This window comes from Ctenopharyngodon idella, chromosome 5 (genome assembly GCF_019924925.1).
Source record: "Ctenopharyngodon idella isolate HZGC_01 chromosome 5, HZGC01, whole genome shotgun sequence".
Taxonomy (NCBI): Eukaryota; Metazoa; Chordata; class Actinopteri; order Cypriniformes; family Xenocyprididae; genus Ctenopharyngodon; species Ctenopharyngodon idella.
In genome coordinates, this window is record NC_067224.1 from 37,295,361 (window position 1) to 37,317,798 (window position 22,438).

Consider the following 22,438-nt stretch of genomic DNA (forward strand, 5'->3'; position numbering starts at 1 on the left):
CTGCAGACACAACAACAACCACTGCTCTATTGTGTGAACTATAAAGATTTTCCATGCGACATTCTGGAACATCCCATTGGAGGACTTCTGCTAGCTACAAACACATTGCCACAATACCTGCACTCATGACCAAACACTACAGGTAGAAGAGGGACAGACTGACTCACAGTAATGGGTTGAGTTAGAAAACATCATTTTCTTTATTACTTTGGTACGAACCCTTACTCAATGAATGAGACAGTTTAAGGAATGCTCTCATTATCAGTGTTGGGGAAAGTTACTTTTAAAAGTAATGTGTTACAATATTGTGTTGCTCCCTAAAAAAAGACATTGGTTAATAAAGTGAGATTAAATACATAAAGTACATTTGTATTATTTAACATATTTGATTATTGCAGGTTTGCATAATATTCTAAGTTTGCATTTCACTGTTTTTATTCATTTTGAGGAATACTGATTTTGTTTTTGTGCAAGTGTGATGAGTAAATGCATGCTCATATTTAGACTATAACTACAATAACCATCATGATTACTCTGCACTTACTCCAGATTTCTCTCAACATAGGGACAGGAGAGGTGTCAGTCAATAACATATATATATATATATATATATATATATATTTAAAATAAGATTAACATGAAAACTAAAAGTATAAAAAAATATTAATACTAACTATATTAAATACCAACTATATTATACCAACTATATTAAAACTAAAATAACACTGGACCATACCAAAAAAAAAAAAAAAACACTGAATGACAAACTTTTAGCAAAATGCATTTATTAATGCCTAGATGCAATCGTTTATTATTCAAAAAATAACAATGATTATTTACAGGGCTCAATAGAAAGAAAGACTTGAACAAACTACATGTGAACAAAACAACCCCTGCCACATCAATTACCAAAAAATACAAAAACTTTCAAAAGAGAAAACATAAAAGGGAAAGACCAAGAGATTTCCAAACACTGCACAGAATAAGATCAGTCCATTATCGCACATTTTACCCAGAATCAGCTGTTTGTACGGTGGTTCTACCAGGAACTGAAGTCTCCAAAACCTGTTCTGCCTTTGGGTTTCTTGGCAGGAGCTTCACTGGTGGAGGGTTTGTCACTATCTGGGTGGGAATGTTTCCTGATGAAGAAGAGCGAATAAAACATTGAAGTTAATTAGGTTTGTGTAATTGATTCAGTAGTGATTATGCGAGTCTGTCCTCAGCAGTTTGTTTGGCACGTTTCAGAGCACAATGTTTTGTGAATCTGTCACAATGTAAATGCAGACCTTGCAAAGAGGCTGTTATTAAAGGAAACTGAAGCAAATCTGAAATGCAAATGTTATTATGATGATATCATAGCCAATGACAACAGAATTCCTTTACATATACAGGTCTTAAAGGTACAAACAGCCTTAAATGCTTCGTGAAGGGTGAAAAAATGGTTATTAGACATTTGCATTTATTAAACTCATATTTTATTTATCCATTTATTATATCTTCCCTTTATCATTTTCTCCTTTCATCTTAAAGAATCTCAATTGCCAGTTCTTTGAATTATTTTGAGCTTATTTAATTATCTGAACCCTGTTTGTATAAGTGATAAGCAATAATTCCAAACAAATAAGCATATCTGTCATAAAACGCAAGGCATTGTGTGAGAGAGAGAGCCTTTTCCATCAGGTAGCAGGTGTATGTGTGTGTGTGTGTGTGTGTGTGTGTGTGTGTGTGTGTGCGCGCGTGTGCATGTGCGTGATCCAGATCTCGGGTGTGATCAGCAGGTGTTCTCATGGCTCTGTATGTACGTGTTTGTCTCTTTAACAGTCAGTCCATGTGTGTGTGTGTGTGTGTGTGTGTGTGTGAGAAACAGTGGGGTTGTGAGGGATAATTAGAATGATCTCCTGCCGTTCTCAGTAAACTTTGCTCGTATCCTGAGCCCTGCTGTGGTGTGGGACAAACCCCTCACCAGTGACACCCACAAACACACTAATTTGCCATGACACGACTTTAAGCTTTAGTATAATAATGATTCTGTCATTAGTGATCAATCTATCAATAAAAAAAATACCATGGCAAATACTGGCAAAAATACCAATTTAGTATCCATAAACCCATCCATCCATCTATCCATAAACCCAGCCACCCATCCATACATACATACATACATACATACATCCATCCATCCATCAACCCATCCACCCATCTATCCATAAACCCATCCATCCATCCATCCATCCATCCTTCCATAAACCCAGCCACCCATCCATCCATCCAGCCAGCCAGCCACCCACCCATCCACCCATCTATCCCTAAACCCAGCCACTCACTCATCTATCCATCCATCCATCCATCCATCCTTCCATCAACCCACCCATCCATCCACCCATCCACAAACCCAGCCACCCATCCATCCATCCATCAACCCAGCCACCCACCCAGAAACCCAGCCACCCATCCATCCATCCATCCACCCATCTATCCCTAAACCCAGCCACCCACCCAGCCATCCATCCACCCATCTATCAACCCACCCATCCATCAACCCACCCATCCATCCACCCACCCATCCACAAACCCATCCACCCATCTATCCCTAAACCCAGCCACTCATCTATCCATCCATCCATCCACCCATCCACAAACCCAGCCACCCATCCATCCATCCATCCATCCAACCCAGCTACCCACCCATCCATCCATCCATCAACCCAGCCACCCATCTATCCCTAAACCCAGCCACCCATCCATCCATCCATCCATCCACCCATCCATCCACCCATCCACAAACCCAGCCACCCATCCATCCATCCATAAACCCAGCCACCCACCCATCCATCCATCCATCCACCCACCCATCCACCATAAACCCAGCCACCCACCCATAAACCCAGCCACCCACCCAGCCATCCATCCACCTATCTATCAACCCACCCATCCATCAACCCACCCATCCACAAACCCATCCACCCATCTATCCCTAAACCCAGCCACTCATCCATCCATCCACCCATCCACAAACCCAGCCACCCATCCATCCATCCATTCATCCATCAACCCAGCCACCCACCCATCCACCCATCCATCCATCCATCAACCCAGCCACCCATCCACCCATCTATCCCTAAACCCAGCCACCCATCCATCCATCCATCCATCCATCCACCCACCCATCCACAAACCCAGCCACCCATCCATCCATCCATAAACCCAGCCACCCACCCATCCATCCATCCATCCACCCATAAACCCAGCCACCCATCCATCATCCATCCATCCATAAACCCAGCCACCCATCCATCCCTATACCCAGCCACTCACCCACCCATCCATCCATCCATCCATCCAGCCACCCACCCATCAACCCAGCCAGCCACCCACCCACCCACCCACCACCCATCCATCCATCTATCCATCCATTCACTCATCTATCCATAAACCCAGCCACCCATCCATCCATCCATCCATCCCATGATAAATATTGGCCAAAATTTGATTCAAAGCAATATTTTTTTTGAGTATTTCCGACCAGAAATATAACAAAAGACAGAACACAAAGTTCCTCATGTTGCCGCAGCTTGCAAGATTCTTTACACCAATTTGGGTTAAATAATTTATTTTTGCTTGATGTTAGCAGAGACGTGAAAACACTTTTGTAATCATATAACCTTTTGATAAATAACAACAAATAACTTATTTTTAGAAATCAAACAGTGAAATATTGCTTTTAATAAATAGCTGCTTGTTGTAAAGATGAGGATTAGCAGAGTAAATTTCAACAGACTTCGTGTATTCAGAACGAATCACTTGTGTGCTTGCAGGAAAGGTTCTGGTAATGTAACTCATATTTATTACCTCAATAATGATCCTTATTGAGGTAATAAATATGAGTTACATTGCCAGAACTATTCCAGAACCTCCTCACTGTTGTGAGGAAAAAATGGTGTAGATTTTCAACTGAAATTAATCAATGCAATATCTTGCAAGATAAAAAGATAAAAAAAATATTATAAGGTTTTCATATTCAGCAACTGTGCAGCATCACAGATGTGTGTGAACTCACGTGGCAACCATGTTGATGTATTTGCCCACTCCTGGTTTGAAGATTTTAGGCTTGTCCTCTGTTTTTGCCTTGTTGACTGAAGCAGAAGTTTGCGCTCTCTCTTCCTCCTGTTTCTGTACTTCCTTCTCTCGCTCGGCTGCAATCTAAACACACACAGTGTCATATCGAATGCACAGCATGAAAACAACAAATACGACATTGACTACATACATGCACACAAATGCTGACCTGTGCATCGGCTTCCTCATATGGGTCCACAAACACTGTAGCGCTCAGCAACTTTATCTCTGACTGAGAATGTGAAACAGAAACAGAGATTCAGACTGAGAAAACACTCTTCACCTATTATGCTGTTACCATTTAGGAAATGAAAAGGAAAAAGAAAAAAAAAGAAAGTACTGAAGTGTCAAAAACTCTGCTGCCTCAAGCTAAAATATAGTTTGCATTTTACATGAAGCAGACAAAAAAAATGATTGAAAATAAAAAGGGAAACAAGTGTAAAGAATAAATGTGTCTTTTTAAATTGGACTGTTTTCTCTTTTGGCATTCTGGGATTTGACAGCAGGTGAAAAAATATAAACAAACAGAAGGTACCATGAGTCACCAAAGCACACACACCCTTACACTACTGACACGCACTTCTGCAACAGAATCATACATTTCTAATGCTACAGAAGGGGAATAAATGGCTTCAGCACCTTGGGTTTGTCTGTCTTTGGATCACTTTCAACATTCTCCATCGCTGTGAGAGCCTCTAAACCACCAACCACTCTAAAAGAGAGCAAGAGAGGGACAGAAATCCTATTAAAATCCTGCTGCAAAGAGTAAATGAGGTATTATTCAGTGCCAAGTGGTGATAATATCTCTAATGAGACTGGATCAAACTCTTTCACTGTAGCCAACAAGTTTGAACATTCTCTTAAAGGAACAGCTCAGCCCATAAATGAAAATTATGCAACTTACTTACTCTCATATTGAGCTGTTATGTTGCAAGAAGGGCAAAAACAACTAACTGAAATAAACTAAAATGAAAACTGAAAATATAAAATTAAAAGCTAATTCAAAATATTCATAAATTCTATAAATAAAATAAAACTCACTTTTAACCTGGTTTTCAGTGAAAAATGACTCAAGCTTCAGTCAGACAAAGCTATCAAATGGCTTCAAAAGATTTGGAAAATTTGTGCAAACAACTGTATGAACTGCTTTTATGATCATTTCTTGCTTTTTGTCCTTTTTGGAGCTTGACAGGCCCTAGTCACTGTGCACTTTCATTATATCCTCCTCTTGCATTTCACAGAAGAGTTAGCAGAAGACGATCAGTCGTTTCGTGCTCGGTGTAAAAGGTCCGTTCTTCCGCGATTCGCCTCGCTTTTTCGCATCGCGTTCAGTGTGAAAGGGCCTTTACACAGAACAAGTAAAATGAGACTGGATCAAACTCAATCACATTTTTCCACACTTTAGAGGACAGCAAACAAATCTATAACGCTTAAATGATCAGTAAACGATGCCCCATTTGTCTTGTTTGTGTGTTAGATCTATATGCACACATTCTGTGTACTTTCTCTTTGCACAGCTGTTCCTGTGGGACATTTCCTCTTTAAGAGGGGCTCAGGTTTCTAGGTGCCCCATAGGCCAAGGGTCGAGGGGTGTATGTGTGCGTTCTCACTGCACGTGCTCCGTAAGTACACAGACTTTCTGCTGCTGTGGGGTGAGGGCTGCATGTGAGTGTGCACAGCAGTTTAGTCCAGGCTTATGCTGACAAGCCTCTGAATTCCACAGCTAGAGTCCAAGGATTTCAACTCAATGCCAAATGGGCAAGACTTTCCCTCAGAGTGAAAGTGTGTGTGTGTGTGTGTTGTGTCTTGGAATGTTCTGATTCAACAGAAAACAAGCTTTCTCCCAGGAAAAACTTCACACACACAGAAAGCGGACCAAATGAAAATTATACCAAAATGGTACCCCAAAATGGCTGTATGATGTTGAGATCCAGCATTACCACTCAGGACAAGTGAGAAACACAGATATTATGAAAGCCATTGGTGAACTCATATCTGATGGCGCCAACTCCTGCGATGACTTCAGAAGATGCAACATCTGGATCAACACGCACATTCACATTCTATAAATCCTAATTATTGTTAATATGTAATTCATTTTTCCAGGAGCTCTTTGCTTCTACCTCCAATTAAATTGCTAACAGTGATTGTATGTTAATCGCCTAAATTATTACATTATTAGCTAACTGCAGTCTCCAAATTGTAATGTTGATATGCATTCTCTGTAAAGCTGCTTTGAAACGATATGTATCGTGAAAAGCGCTATACAAATAAATGTGAATTGAATTGAATTGAATGTTCAAATCTATTACTGAAGACAAATAAATCCATAAATAAAATTACCTTCCAAACACAGTGTGTTTCCTGTCCAGGTATGCGCACGAGCGGAATGTTATAAAGCTGAAAGAAACAGAAAAAAAAAATTCTCATGTGAATCTAGGGTTTTCATAACAGGGTAAATTTGTATTTAAACTAGATTTGTATTTAATTCTTCCCATTTGTCATTGCTGGTTATGGAGGGTTAATGCAAGAAAGACCGATCACAATTCAGTACGCAAATACCATAAGAAAGAAAATCAACCAGAATTCAGTATTCAAATACTAGAATAACATCAAAGGCAGGGCTCGACAATAAGGACTGCCCGATGGCCCGGGGCCAGTGTGAACGGAGCTCGGGACAGTAGGCAGAACTGTCACTTGCCCGATCGGGCCAGTGCTGTAGGGTGTGCTATATATATCGTCTATGATATCGTAATTGTTGATTTAACGATCTGAAATTATCGAGTATGTACGCACGCATGCACTAAGTGACGTAGTCTAGTAGGTTAGACTAGTGCGCGTGCATATTTAGAGTGCACGATTTCACTGCGTGATTCAGTCTATTGAGATGCATTTATAATGCATCAGAATTCAAGATAAGGGGCAAAAATGACCCTGTGTATCTTTCATATTTATATAATTTAACATAGTTAACCAATATTAAACAAAGAGCGCCGTTTTTCTACAAATATCAGCACGATTTCAAATGTGATATTGATTTTATACAGCGTACAGTTTAACAAGAGCTTAATATCAAGTGACTTACATTTTATACACCAAAATGCCTGTTTCGCTCTATTTCGCCTTCGAAAATAGTTCCAAAGTCCACACAGCATTGTTTTGTGTCTCTGAGCAACACTTCCTGAATGAATCAGCCGTTTGAATGAATCGTTGAATCTCAATGACTCGTTCATTAACAGTGATTCGCTGCCACCTACTGGCGGGTTTAATTTCACGTTTAAAGTGTCTTTTCATTTTTAACATGATTTCAATCAACAATATTTAACGTTTTATATTTTCAACATTTCAAAACATTATTTATGCACCTGTAACTGCTCTTGACTGATCCAACTTTAATAAAGTTTAATCTATAGTTATATAATTATACATTAGATTACAATTTCTGTACCTGAAAATCTCCTGTTTAAACCTACATGAAAAACTTGAAAAGCACTGTTTATTTCATTTATATGTTTGTTCTGTTGTATTTATTTTTGCTATTACTCATAATTTGATTATTTGTTACTATTTTATTACTTACTGTTTATTTTTATAATAATATTTAAAATTTAAGTGAGTTAATCTAGTAGCTTTTGGTGTCATAATCCTATTTATTAAGGTTACATGTATTAAAAACAACAAAAACAATAATTAGGCTTTTTTATAGGCCCATTTTCTTTTATTTTACTTTATTAATTTTTTTTGTTGTGGGGCAAGTGAAAATTTTGGCAGGGCAAGTAAAAATTTGAACCACTGGCCCGACCGGGCCGGTAGAAAAAATCCTTAGCGTTGAGCCCTGAAAGCTGTTGGTTAGATTTAAAATGCAGAACAATCTATAAATTTTCAAAGCTGAATATTCCTCTAAAGCAGGTTTATAAAAACCAAAAGGAGACATCAGGTTAAAGAGCCTATGATACATTTTGAAGATTGAGATTTTGGGCTTTTTGGCTTTTCATAAAGTGTTTTAACAGACTAGTGGAAAAAAAAAAAACATTCAAAATACACTTTTAAGTGTATCTTTTATAGCACTTTATCGGTAGCACTTTACAATAAGGTTCATTAGTTAAACATTAGTTAATGTATTAACTAACATGAACTAACCATCAGCAATACATTTGTTACTGTATTTACTAATCTTTGTTAACATTAGTTAATGGAAATACAGTTGTTCATTGTTTGTTCATGTTAGTTCACAGTGCATTAACTAATGTTAACAAGATTTTAATAATGTATTAGTAAATGTTGAAATTAACATTATCAAAGATGAATAAATGCTGTATAAGTGCAATTCATTATTAGTTCACGTTAACTAATGTACTTAACTAACGTTAACTAATGAACCTTATTGTAAAGTGTTACCACTTGATCTATTTGCGTCTGTAGATTTCAATTACAGTAACCTTACAGTAAAGGCCGTTTTCTCAAAATGAGCTTTTTTTTTTATCTAATATATCAACAAAATGAAACAAGAATTTTGAACTTGGCTTTATCCAATGTTCAGATTTTTGTTCTAGAAATGTATGCAAATAATTGCATATTTAATTAGATAATGCCTGATTCACATATTTAAGCATGTCAGAAAGTGTGTAATACAAAAAATGTTTGCAATTCTTAATGTAATCAATCAACTGGGTAAGTATGGGGACATCTATTAGTTAACTTTTTTTATCCCTAATCACCTGGAGTGTCTCGCCCTAAAGGGATAGTTCACCCAAAAATGAAAATTATCCCATGATTTACTCACCCTCAAGCCATCCTAGGTGTATATGACTTTCTTCTTTCAAACAAACACAATCAGAGATATGTTAAAAAATATCCTGGCTCTTCCAAGCTTAATAATAGGAGTGAATGGGACTCGAGATTTTGAAGCCAAAAAAAAAAAAAAGAAAAAAAAAAAAAAAGTGCATCTATCCATCATAAAAGTAATTTTCATTTTTGGGTGAACTAACCCTTTAAAGGGGTTTAGAGCAAACTCTAACCAGAACGTTTGATATCAATACAGTGCTGCCTGACAATCACCGTAATGAGAAGATGAAACATTTACTCACAACTGGGATTTATTTGTGTTGGGTCCTGAGTTAGCCATGCTCAGAATACCACGACCTGTGTGAGACAGATTAGGCCTGAATTCATCCTTGAACGGCTTTCCCCAGAAAGACTCACCTCCTGAAACACACAATGACAGAAAGACAATTGACAGGAGGGAAAAACTATGAATATTAAAGATTTGTATGAGATTAAGAGTAACACATCATGACGCCTGGCCAATAACAACCCTGCTGTATGTGCTATCACGTCTGGTATAATTGCACTGGAAGAACAAATTCAGCACAACACAAAAACAACAACTACATTTACACACAAAAAAACACATTAGTTTAAATGTAAAGTGTCATTTCTATGACACTAGTGGCACCAAATGGGATTGAAAAAACATATTTTGGTTCCCAGATATGGCTCAGGTCCCTCATTCAATGTCTTTGTGATTTTGTCCTGCCTATATTAAAAAGTGCCAACTCACCTCTTAAACAAGCCAAGTGATTTGAGGTTAAATTCATGTCCACAGCACAAATGATGTGACAATTTGCGTACTGAATTTCAATAAGTTAAGTGGTTTGTGAAAATCATAAATACTAAGAATCAGCAATATGTTCAATTAAAGAAAAATATATAGCAATCAATTAGCCGTGGAAAACATACACTACCTTTCAAAAGTTTGGGGTCAGTAAGATTTTTTTGATTTTTTTTAAAGAAATTAATACTTCAGCAATGATGCATTAAATTGATCAAAAGTGACAGTAAAGACATTTATAATGTTAAATATTTATAATGTTAAAACTTAATATTCATCAAAGAATCTAAAGAAAAAAAATGTATCACCGTTTCCACAAAAATATTAAGCAGCACAACTGTTTTCAACACTGATAATAATAAGAAATATTTCTTCAGCATCAAATCAGCATATTAGACTGATTTCTGAAGGATCATGTGACACTGAAGACTAGAGTAATGATGCTGAAAGTTCAACTTTGCATCACAGGAATAAATTACATTTTAAAACATATTAAAATAGAAAACAGCTATTTAAAATTGTAATAATATTTCACAATATTGCTATTTGTACTGCATTAATCAAATAAATGCAGCCTTGGTGAGCATAACTGACTTCTTCCAAAAACATCTCATAGGCCCCAATCTTTTAAACGTTAGTGTATAAGGCAGTCTAGAAGTAGTCTGACTATTCATTTCTTCCCACAGATTTTACACTGAAATATTAAAGCAGTTCAACTGAACTTGACCCAGACTGTCTTGTTGAATCACTTCAAATCATTTATAAAATGACTAACCCAGTGCCCCATGCACAGACACCATACCTCGTCTTCTGCCACCATAAACAAACACCTCGTGCCAAAGACCTCCAAATCAGGTACACTAATTAACGCTTCATCACGCTCAATCAAAAGCTCTGCTGGATGCAGCTCTCTCAGCAAGTGTTCGTGTGCGTGCAGAGGCTGACATGAGACTTCGCTCAACTGCAAGATTTCTGTGACACCTGCAACTACTGAATTCACACAGTCATGCGAGTTTTAAAACCTTTTGTACTTCTTAATGAAGGTGTTGCACATGATTCTAGATGTAGCAGAGCAGAAAGGTGTTTTAACGTCCAGCAGCTGGTGTCGTTGCAAACGATGGCTTTACGGTGCACCAATCTACCTCTGAAAAACTGCACACCCTAATAAACATTCCCCAGGTGACATTTCTGCATAATTTATGCCCTTGCTGACATTTCCTACCCCCATGCCACTGACTTGATTAAAAAGGAAGAAAAAAGGATTATGGAAGTGGATGAAAATCTACCGGACAGAATAACAAGGCTGACGTGATTAAAAACAATAACAAGAAAAATTGATTTATTTAATAATTTTGAGCACCTAAAGGGTGACATTCAAGAAATATTAAAATCCAAAGGTAGATGGTTAAATCCAAGGTTAAAACCAATGATCTATGACGATGATGATGATTATTAGCACAGAAATTTATACAGCGCAAACCCTCTTTTGGTGTTAAAAGATTACTGTCAGGATTTACTAAAGACATGTAGTGAAAAATTAGCGCTGAAAAGGCGTGGACAGTAATTTTTGCGGCTGACCTTATTGCATATGCATTTGTAGAAGTTTCCCTTTCAGATGAAAAATTTATGGGAGTAGAGTATTTAAATGGATCATGCAAGGTGATTTACTAAGGTTTGTGCTAGTCAAGTTACTGGAATTTGCGCCATTATTTAACCAGACTTAAACCAGACGCTAACTTGCACTGCTCTTGGTAGATTGCGTTGGTCATTATGGAAATGATCTGGCTGTGTCTGTGCTCTTTATTTTGCGCGTCGTCAGTAGATCATGCGCAGAATTTTTCTCTCCTATCTGCGCTTTTTTTTTGGAATTACGCTCTCACGCTAATTTGCCCTGTTGCCCGTGAAGTCTATGGGGCAAACATAGTACAGCTGTTGCCCCATAGACTTCTACTGAAAGTGCATTTCTGAACATGTGCTGTTTATAACTTGTTTTTACAAACTGAGGACAAAGTTGAAACTTTTTTCTTGAATAACTGACAGCAATGTATTGTAAATTATATTACAAAGTGTGTAATTTTTCTAGCGGTGAGGTTGCGAATTGCAACCAACGGCTCAGTCCACCGCTCACCCCTCCCTATCGAAGAGAAGAGGAGCTACGGTGGCCAACACAGGACAAAGATGTCGTTGTCTGAGACAAAAGAGAGTAGCCAGTCAAGCTAACGCAAACTGTAGAGCAGTTTGTCCATTTAGGGTTACTGCAGAAACATGGTGGCGCAAAATGGCGAATTTCGATGTAAGGGGACCCACGGTGTATGGAGATAGAAATGGCTCATTCCAAGGTAATAAAAATATAACGGTTCATTACGTAAGGTCTTTATACACCACTGAAAACATAGTTATGCATATTATATTGCATTTCTGTCAATAGATCCTCCTAAATATTACACACTGGACCTTTAAATGATTTGGAGACAGAGCTATAAAAAATAAAATAAAAAATGCATTAAACAATGTATCATGTCCTCTGACCCATACATATAAAAAACATTTCATACAAAAGGCAATTGAGTGATTCAAGCTTGAAGTACCACCTTAATGTTTGGAGTCTTGCAGTGAGAAATTAAAAAATTATTTCAGATGAAAATGTGTAATTAATTGTGATTAATCTGATTAATTAACGTGCAATTCAAGTAACTAAATTGATTATAAATGCAATTGTATGACTGCCATAATTTTAACAAAGCAACAGCAATTAGACACTTTGCAAATAAATACAGTACATCACAGCCAATGACTGCCACCAAACTAACTGGAACTCAGGTTGACTTCAGAGTTGAAGTATATGCTTTAAAACTCTATATTCTGTAATATTTCTATGCTATATTCTTTGTCATATGGAAACGATTTTATGAGCTTTTCCTTATTTCCTTTCCTTTGTCTTTCATGTATACCTTTATATCTACACATACACATTCATGCATACATCTAAAAACGTCTGTGTATGTCAACATGAGTTGTGATGTTTTCTGCTGCACCGATACCAAACTGCTGCATAAGAAGCCTTGATTTAATTTTGTAGATGAATCCTGCAGAATCATAATCATTGCACATTCACTCACAGCCTAACAGGGCACCATTATTATAGAACGCAGCGTCTCTTCAAAGGAACATTGTGTGATTTGTCACACTCATGACTTCTTGTTGCAGCATCCAAAACACATTTGGATAATTTGGTTAATATTATGTATTTTTCAACTAAATGGAAGAAAACAGGATGGCTGAACATCAAAGACTTCAAAATAATTTAACTAAGCCACGTTACACTCTCAGAAAAAAAAAAAGGTACAAGAGCTGTCAATGGGGCAGTACCTTTTCAAAAGTTACACCTTTGTACCTTACTTACCCCTAAAGGTGCATATTATTACCTAAAAACTGCATATTAATACCTTAATGGTACATATATAAGTAACATTTGAAGGGGTACCACCTCAGTGACAGATTTTTTACCTTTTTTTCTGAAAGTGTATTATGGTTTTGTATAATGTCAATATTTATTAGTACATATATTTTAATGGTTCATAATTAAAGGGATATTTAGGGATACAGAAATGTACCCACCCTCACGTTGTTCCAAACCTTTATGACTCCTACTGAAGCACAAATTTTAATAATGACCTGGTCATTCTTCTATGCAATTCAAACTTGAAATCACTTTAAAAGTATCATAGACGTGTTCAGTTAATTTTTGCATGTCATACAATACTTTGTATGAAGAACAGACTGAATTTTAAGTTGTTATTTGATGCGACCGAATGACTGAAATGATCAGTTGAACTCAAGAGCCGAATCAGTGAGTAAATCACTCAATTAATGAATCAACCAATTCATTAAGATTCAACTGATTCATTCCCAAATTGGACATCACTTCTTGCCAAAGATGAACTAGGATGGATTTTCAGTGTACAATAACTAAAATTTTAGTCTGTTCATCACACAATCGCTATCATATGACTTCAGAAAATATCAGAAGTCATATGGACTAATGTTAGGATGGATTTATGGTGCTTTTTTTTGTAATTTTGTCCTTATTTACTTTCATTATATTGAAAAGAGTAACCAGGGAATTTGTGTAAAATTCTCCTTTTGTGTTCTATAGAACAAAGTCATACAGTTTTGGAACAACATGATGGTGTGAGTAAATAATGATGATTTTCATTTGTGTGTGAACTATTCCCTTACAAAAAACATGTGTTTTTTAATCATTTAATTAAATTATTGTACAATTATAATCAAGAGAATTTACTGCCATTCTGCCAGATCATCATGTGCATTTGCAAATGCATCATGGAGTGTCACATATAGAGAGGGATTGAGGACACTGCAAACTCTTCTCTAATATCCGTGAACATTCACTCAAGTGACTAAAAGCACATATTATGTACAGGCAATCAACAGTTTGCTCTGATGCAAAATCTCTCCCTCTATTTCCAACCTATTTTTAGATCAAATGCAATAGCAAATCTTGTCTCAATGTGCGTGATAATAAACGAGAGAGAATGGCTGAGAGAGTTGCTTCTGACCTTCCAGTCTAATACTCAACACTTTCAATTCACTCTCTGTTCTTGAAAAATCATTCGGTCTACTTCCCTCTTCTCGCTCTCAATCTTTCTCTCTACACAAGAGTCTCAGGTGAGGCTGGTGCATTTTTTATGGGATTGAATTTTAGATACGTACAAGACCATTCAAGGGAATAGAGTGCACAAGCTCTTTACCCTTTCTGTTCCTCAGTTAGACCTGCACCTTTTAACACTCATGACCACACGAAAACATCCCTCGCAAATGTGCACCAAAAAGGCATTCAGAAAGCTGAGGTCATATCGTCTAGACAGCTCTAGAAAGTCTGAGAAAGAAATAAAATTTTCATCTGATCAACTGAATATAAAAAAGAAACTCAACCTAATTTGTTAGAGCCATTTTTTTTTTTCATTTTATGAAAGACCTTCTTTGATCATTTTAAGGAGAATCACAAAAATGTGCATGACTCAACCAGTTGGCTTAGATGCGTAACTAAAACAATGCATTGAATATATATTTTGGTGAGGGTAGGTGCCATATTTAAGTTGATGTGAGAGTCTGAAGAGAGTAACCTGGGGAGGACCATGTTGCAGCTGTTATACGCAAAATGACAAGTGATTCTGAACAAATGTTAAAATGATTACCTGTACCCGTCCCTGTAGGGTCTCCTCCTTGAATCTGACAACAAAGAATAACAAAAAACATTAACATGCCACATTTTCCATGATAAAAAAATCCAAGCCAATTCTATAGCTTTAAATGGCTAGCAATCAATGGGCATTCCAATGCCATGGAAAATTTATTTTTGATGGTTTGATACAGACAAGCACTTACATAAACACTTATAAATAATTTAAATGTCTTGAATAAATTACTTCAATTACTAGGGATAGCTGCGTGATAGCTGACATAAAATAAATGATCGGCTTAGTACAGCTGATACCGATCAGTTTTAAAAAAAAAATGCTTAATCGGCCCTAATACCGATCCTTGAGGCATCCCTATAAATTACATTAATACAATGTAATGTATAATTGCTATAATGATTTATAGTTATTTAATGCTAGCAAACACACACACATTCAGACACACACTGAGTATACTGTAGGAAAAGGTTACATTCAAGGTAACATTTTAAAATAAATGAATTAAAGGCAACATTTTAGGATAAATTAAGATAATTTTATTTACCATGAAATTTCGAATAGAGCGGTGGAATATTGTGCCATCATAATATCCTTTCTTACACAGTTTAATAAAGTTTTCTCCAGCCTTGGGGACCTGCCAGAAAAAAAAAAAAAAAAAAAAAAAATCAGTTTTAATGTCAGGAAATGTGATTTATGAAAACTGTTTGTCATTATGAAGACACTTGCATAGTAGCACGCTAAACTGATAATAAAACAAAGAGGGTGTGAAGAAATGTTTAGACATTTACAAACACATCTTTGTTGTGGTTGTGGGACACAGTAAACCATACAAATCACATGAACAAAGGTATCACAGGACAATCAATAAAGACACTCTTTTGAAGCTCTTTTGACTTGTAGATGAACCTACTGAATCTATGGGAACTGGGAAAGAAAAAAAAGCTCTTAAAGCGGGTGAATCTCATGAAACCGGTCAAGAACATGTCCGGGTCATACTTAACCCCAAAATTAAAAGTAAACAACAAATTAGAAAATATTAAAATAAATTTAAAATAAAAAAAGAAATCTATCTTGGACAATTAGGATTTTTTTTTTCATTGTGACATTGACAACTAAGCACATTTCACCCCATTTTTCATAAACATAATAAAAATTAAAAAAAAAAAAAATTAACCTCATTACTGTAATTCAAGAAAAATGATAAATTATTTAAATTATTAAATATATAAAAGTATTTATACATCATGGAACAATTTATTGCACTAAAGAAAAAAAAATCCATAATGTATTACAGAAAATTTGCTTTCAATATCATGAAAATCTTAAGGATCCTAAAATAGGATTAATTTTCTTTATGCAAAATGTAACTTATTTTTCTTATGATATTGGGGTGAAATATATGATATTTCTCCATGAGATTCAACCAAATTAAAGGACTGCAAATCATTCACATTAATGAAACTACAACTTGCAACTATAATTGTGACCCTGGACCACAAAACCAGTCATAAGTCGCACAGTGTATTTGTAGCAATAGCCAACAATACATAGAATGGGTCAAAATTATCGATTTTATTTTTCCTCCTACTGTAAATATATCAGAAAATGTATTTTTTTTTTTTTTTGAGTGGATATGCATTGCTAATGACTTTATTTGGACAACTTTAAAGGTGATTTTCTCAATATTTAGATTTTTTTTTTTTTGCACCGTCAGATTCCAGATTTCCAAATAGTTGTATCTCGGCAAAATATTGTCCTATCCTAACAAACCATACATCAATGGAAAGCTTATTTATTCAACTTTCAGATGATGTATAGATCTCAATTTCAGAAAACTGACCCTTATGACTGGTTTTGTGGTCCAGCGTCACAAATCACTTATTAATATTAAAGGAAGTGTGTCCACTGTAACTTCAGATGATGACTTAAAATAATTAAATCATCATCTGAAGCCTCTCAAATCCCTTGAGTGCTACCAAATGTCCCGTCTGTGGGCTATAAAGGTCCATAAACAATTAGGCTTGTTTGCAATACATCTGGCAACTTTGAATGTATTTTAAACCTGCTACGTTATTTGGGAAGTGAAAGGCTTGCTTATGTAAGATGCCGTTTATAAAAAAAAATAAAAACAGCACTGAAAATTTAAGGAGTTACTTCCTCTCCCGCTGTGTAAATGTTTATTTGTTCGTTTCTATGACGATCAGACATCCCTCTCTTCAAATAAAACCTCTGTGAGTCAATAAACTGATTTTGTGCTCAGGAAAGACATTGTGTGTCTTATTGGGAGATGCAGAAGCAAATTCCACATTAAAGTTTTATAAGTTACCCTGAGAGGAGGTCAAGCATGTCAGGACTTAAAAAAACAGTCAGATTTCAATGTCACACACACTCATGCATGAAAAGCACAAAGACACAGAAAACACCTACAAAAATAAAGTTGTCAAGTGAGATCTCAATCAATGCTCCATCTAGACCTGACATTGTTACATAACTGCCTACAACGACATTCCAATCTAAATACCACTGAAAGAACAGATGTAAACTGTAAACTGTAGGGGCATTTGTATAAAGGCAAATGAAAAATAAAATAAGAAATCATATTTTGTATACATAAATGAAGACTACTTTAGGAACATTACAATTTTTTGCACTATTTTCAAAATATCTCTGCACATTTTCCTCAAAATGCTCATTACCACAATGCCAAAAAAATCCCATTCTTATTACAGTAATGCTAAATAAATAAATAAATAAATATTACTTAAATTGTAGTGTATGTAGGCTACATATGGTATTTTTTGTTTAATTTTAAGAAGTCACTAAAGTCATTATTATATTTCTAACTGTAATACATTAAAAATTGTGCTTAATTGTTATAAAAAGCAAATTAAATTAAAAATAGGTTTATTTTTAAAAATAAACCAAATAGAATCATCACAAATGCAAGCAAACCACAGGAGGGAGGGAGTGGAGGAGAGGAAGAAAAAAAAAAAGGAGGAGGGTAATTTTCTTATTAATGTGACCTCTTCTCTTTATCCTGATTTGACAAGCACACAGCCAATGAAAAGACACAAAAATAGCAGCTAGTTACTAGGACTATGAAGGCCAAGAAATGCTGTTTCTGTGTCCATTAGGCAGTGTTTACCTTGGTTCCCAAGTCACAGTGACACACACACATGCTTCCAAAGGGTGTGTCTTATAGTTGTCTCTACATTAATCTGGAACCGGACAAAGACTTCAGGTCTTCAGCTTTAAACTCTCAGCGTGTTCGCGAAATGTTAGTTACATGTAAATTTCAAGGAATTTTCTAACTAAATTAAGTTTATCATGTGGCCTTGTGAAGGCTTAAAGGGATAGTATGAGTTTCTTTCTTCTGCTAAACACAAAGAGATACTATTTTGAAGAATATGGGTAACCAAACAGTTGACGGATCCATTGACTTATGGAAAAAAGTACAATGGAAGTCAATGGGGTCCATCAACTGTTTGGTTATCGACATTCTTCAAAATACCTTTTTTTTGTGTTCAGCAGAAGAAAGCAATTCAAACAGGTTTAGAACAACTTGAGGGTGAGTAAATGATGACAGAATTTTCATTTTAGGGTGGACTATCCCTTTAATGAATCTACTGCTTGTGTGCAAGACTGAGCCAAAGTGTTCATAAAAGTGATAAAATAGTGCTAAAATGCAAAAATTAAATGTACAGAAACTTTTATATGTAATTAAAGTCAGTAAAGACCAAGCTCACCAGTTTCTCTGTACCGTGTTAAAGTGAAACACTAAATGATAGATATAAAGTGATTCATGTGCAGCTTTGACCCAGGAGTGAGAGCCTGGCACACGCTCTCACATAAATAAGAAGAGGGACGCTGCATCTGCTCCGCTGAGGAGAGAGAACTATGGGTAAGTTTTACTGCCAGCACAAGGCCAGAATGAACACTTTTTTTCAGAGAAAGTGTTTTATGGCGGGGATGATTTTACAAGCTCAGTGAGATACAGAGCACATCAAGGAAAAGAAATGAGTAGAGAGGAAACGCATTAGAAAAGGACACAAAGAATAAAGAAAAGAATCTGACATTAACAGCAAAAACAAAGTGAACAAGGAAAACAAGACATAAAAATGAGAAACACAGGAGAAATAGAAAAATAGAGTGAGTCAATCTATATAGGTCAGCAGTTGCAGTGTGACACTCTGAATGGATGAATTATATATTATGTAAAGACAAGATGACATGTAGACCTGTAGACTACACACACAGACCAAGTACATTACACACACACACACACACACACACACACACACACACACACACACACACACACCTCAATCCATAAATATCTGGGCCAGTCTGTATTTTTTAAAAGTGTCAGCAGTTAGTCTGAATTGGAGTTTAATTTATATAGCAAATTTTCAGCACTGACCAATAGAAAGCTACTTTGTACTGTGTGAGCTGTGCTTTATGCATCACCATTGACAATAGACAGTGGACATTTTTTGCCTGCAAGATTTTGCCAAAATTCTGCACCTTTAATCCACAGTTGTATATATGTATGTATGTATGTATGTATGTATAAATGTATTTACAAAATAAAAACCATACAAAATATCAAAGCAAGTACCAATAATTTTAAAGAAATCAACACAAGAACATTTTTCAACCAAACTAGTTCACAGATGTTAGTTAGGTTTCAAAATGTAAAAATAAATTTTAAATGATAAAAGTGTTGCTAAGATTTTTAAAAAGTTTTTAATGTAAAATATGTTTCAATGTTAAAGTCTCCTCTGCTAACCAAGACTGAATTTATTTGATCTGAAATACAGTAAAACAGTAACTGCAAAATATTATTACAATTTAGCTCAATATAAATACTGATATAAAGTCACAATTGCAAGAGTAAAAGTAAAAAAGAAAAAATACTTTCAATTGCAAGTTTATATCACGCACAACTTTTTTCTCAGAATTGTGTTTATATCTCACAATTGCGACTGAATTCTGACTCACAATTGCATGTTATAAAGTCAGAATTGCATGATATAAACTTGAAATTCTGAGAAAAAAAGTCAGAATTGACTGACTTTCTCAGAATTGTCAGAATTGTGACTTTTTAAGATGCAATTGCAAGTTTATATCATGCAATTATGACTTTATAACTCGCAATTGTTTTTATCTTGCAATTCTGACTTTTTTCTCAGAATTGCGAGATATAACCAGTTGCGAGTAATAAAGTCAAAATTGCGTGATAGAAAACTCGCATTTGTGAGGAAAAAAGTCAGAATTGTAAGATGCAAACTCACAATTGCAAGAAAAAAGTCAGAATTGCGAGATAAAAAGTCGCAATGACCTTTTTTACTTTTTTATTTAGTGGCAGAAACAAGCTTCCATAGTTTGCAGATGCTGCTTGCTTTGATATTTTGTATCTAATGCATTAAGTGTGACTTAAGTGTCCAAAAGTGAACCACTGTTGGGCATCACATACTGTTTAATTCTTTTTTTCATTCTTTCACTCAGGTAATTAATCAGCTTTGGCCTTGCTCTGATTAAGTGCGACAGCAAACAAGGTGTCAAACAGAGCCAGAAAAATCACATTTAAATGACGAGCACAAATGCTGACAAGCAAGACAATGTTTACAGAAACATAATACGTCTGAAAGAAAAACTAGTACAATTCTGCTTTGACTCACTGCATAAAAAAAAAAGTTTAAATCCACCAACACATGCCCAACCAAGGTCTATTTACGTCTGACCATTTCACATTGCATTACCTTATCACAGTGTAACTCCACATTCAGGTCTCCTTTGTTTGTGTGTAGGCGCACGTAGCCTTTCTTCTTAACGTACTGGTATCGAACGGTATCGTCTGCAATAGCCTCTGGAAACACAAAGACAAATATTTTCATTCTTTACATTTATGAATGACTCCCCTGTAGACAGTATTGACAACATTTTTGCATCATATTAGCCTTAAACTAGTCTGAAAGAGAATGAACGGGTATGCAGGACAAATCTGACAGCTGCCAAATGGTTTCCTGAGGAATACTGAAGCCAGATTTGCTCGAAAATGAGCATAAAATACAAACCAGCACTAATACTCAGCAGGAGTTTTAGGTATTGCAATGATGCAATGTTATGAAATGCATGCAACTTCTTCCCAGCATAAACAAAAAGGGAAATGGTGTCATTTACTGTGTGCATCACCAGTTATGATGACATTTACATTTGCACATTTAGAAGACGCTTCTACCCACAGCGACTTAGTGCATTCAAGATATGTGGGCATTACCAGCAGCAACATAACTTAATGGAGTCAATCAGAATCAAATGGAACAGTAACAAAGAGAAGGAACCATGAGAAGCCTAAAGGAAAGTTTGTGACTTGGCCATCTACTGATTAGTATCAACCTTGAATCATGCATGTTTCAAACAAAACTTGCCCATTTTATCAGATTTGTTTGGTATGAGTAAGCATTTCCATTACCTGCTTCATGGGTGGTGGCCGGAGCCATAGCTGTAGATGTGAAGGAGGCAGACACTCTTCCAGTGGAATAGTGAGCCTGGAGGAAAAAAGACAGACATGGTTTACAGATAAGACTCTCTAGATAAGACTAAATAAGCCCTAACACCTCCATCCGAAATGACTAAATGATCTTCACATGCATGACATCACTCTTATACCTCCTAATATGTCTATAACACTTAATAATAGTGTTTATATGCATGACATCACTCTTACACCTCCTAATATGTCTGTCACACTTAATAATAGAGTTTTATCACCCATTCTTTGTAAAAACAGACAGAGAGAAGGATGTTTATTGATTCCTGTGGGGCATTCAGGTGTGTTTGGATGTGTCTATGTGCAGATGTTTCTTCTGAACAGGTCTGTGTTACCAGCTGACTCACTACTCTTTAATTAATAGTGAAAACAATAGGCTTTTCTTTACAATTTTCAGTATTGACCCCGTTCAGTTGATTATTAATACTGTGTGGTTACCTGGATGATCTACATGATGGTTGTTCATGAGTCCCTTGTTTGTTCTGAGCAGTTAAACTGAGCTCTGTTCTTCAGAAAAATACTCCAGGTCCTGCAGATTCTTCAGTTTTCAAACATCTTTTGCATATTTGAACCCTTTACAGCAGTGACTGTATGATTTTGAGATCCATCTTTTCAGACTGAGGACAATTGAGGGACTCAAACACAACTATTAAAAAAGGTTCAAACATTCACTGATGCTCTAGGACTTTTTAACAGGATGATGTCGTCCAAATTTTTCTTATTTTGTTAAAAAAAATATATATATATATTTTTTTTCATTTATTACTGCTCTTCTGAAGCAACAGAAGATATTTGCATGTTTCCCGGAAGACAAATTAAGTACAATTTACCTTGATCTTCAAATTCAAAAAGTTTTCACCCCCGGCTCTTAATGCATCGTGTTTCCTTCTGGAGCATCAGTGAATGTTTGAACCTTTTTTAATAGTTGTGTTTGAG

General features: G+C 35.9%; 1 protein-coding gene across 1 annotated transcript in view; it reads right to left on the reverse strand.

Annotated features, from left to right (window-relative positions):
* Nucleotides 1-768: 768 nt before the first annotated feature.
* ppil2 (peptidylprolyl isomerase (cyclophilin)-like 2) overlaps nucleotides 769-22,438 on the reverse strand; it is a 37,884-nt gene continuing 16,214 nt past the window's right edge. Inside the window, exons 11-20 of the mRNA XM_051895293.1 lie at nucleotides 21,425-21,500; nucleotides 20,712-20,818; nucleotides 15,494-15,583; nucleotides 14,947-14,980; nucleotides 9,204-9,321; nucleotides 6,460-6,516; nucleotides 4,756-4,828; nucleotides 4,286-4,348; nucleotides 4,058-4,200; nucleotides 769-1,139 (exon numbers count right to left, since the gene is read on the reverse strand). Of these exons, the coding sequence (XP_051751253.1) occupies nucleotides 1,040-1,139; nucleotides 4,058-4,200; nucleotides 4,286-4,348; nucleotides 4,756-4,828; nucleotides 6,460-6,516; nucleotides 9,204-9,321; nucleotides 14,947-14,980; nucleotides 15,494-15,583; nucleotides 20,712-20,818; nucleotides 21,425-21,500 (861 nt within the window). The 3' untranslated portion in view covers nucleotides 769-1,039. The remainder of the gene's footprint in view (nucleotides 1,140-4,057; nucleotides 4,201-4,285; nucleotides 4,349-4,755; nucleotides 4,829-6,459; nucleotides 6,517-9,203; nucleotides 9,322-14,946; nucleotides 14,981-15,493; nucleotides 15,584-20,711; nucleotides 20,819-21,424; nucleotides 21,501-22,438) is intronic.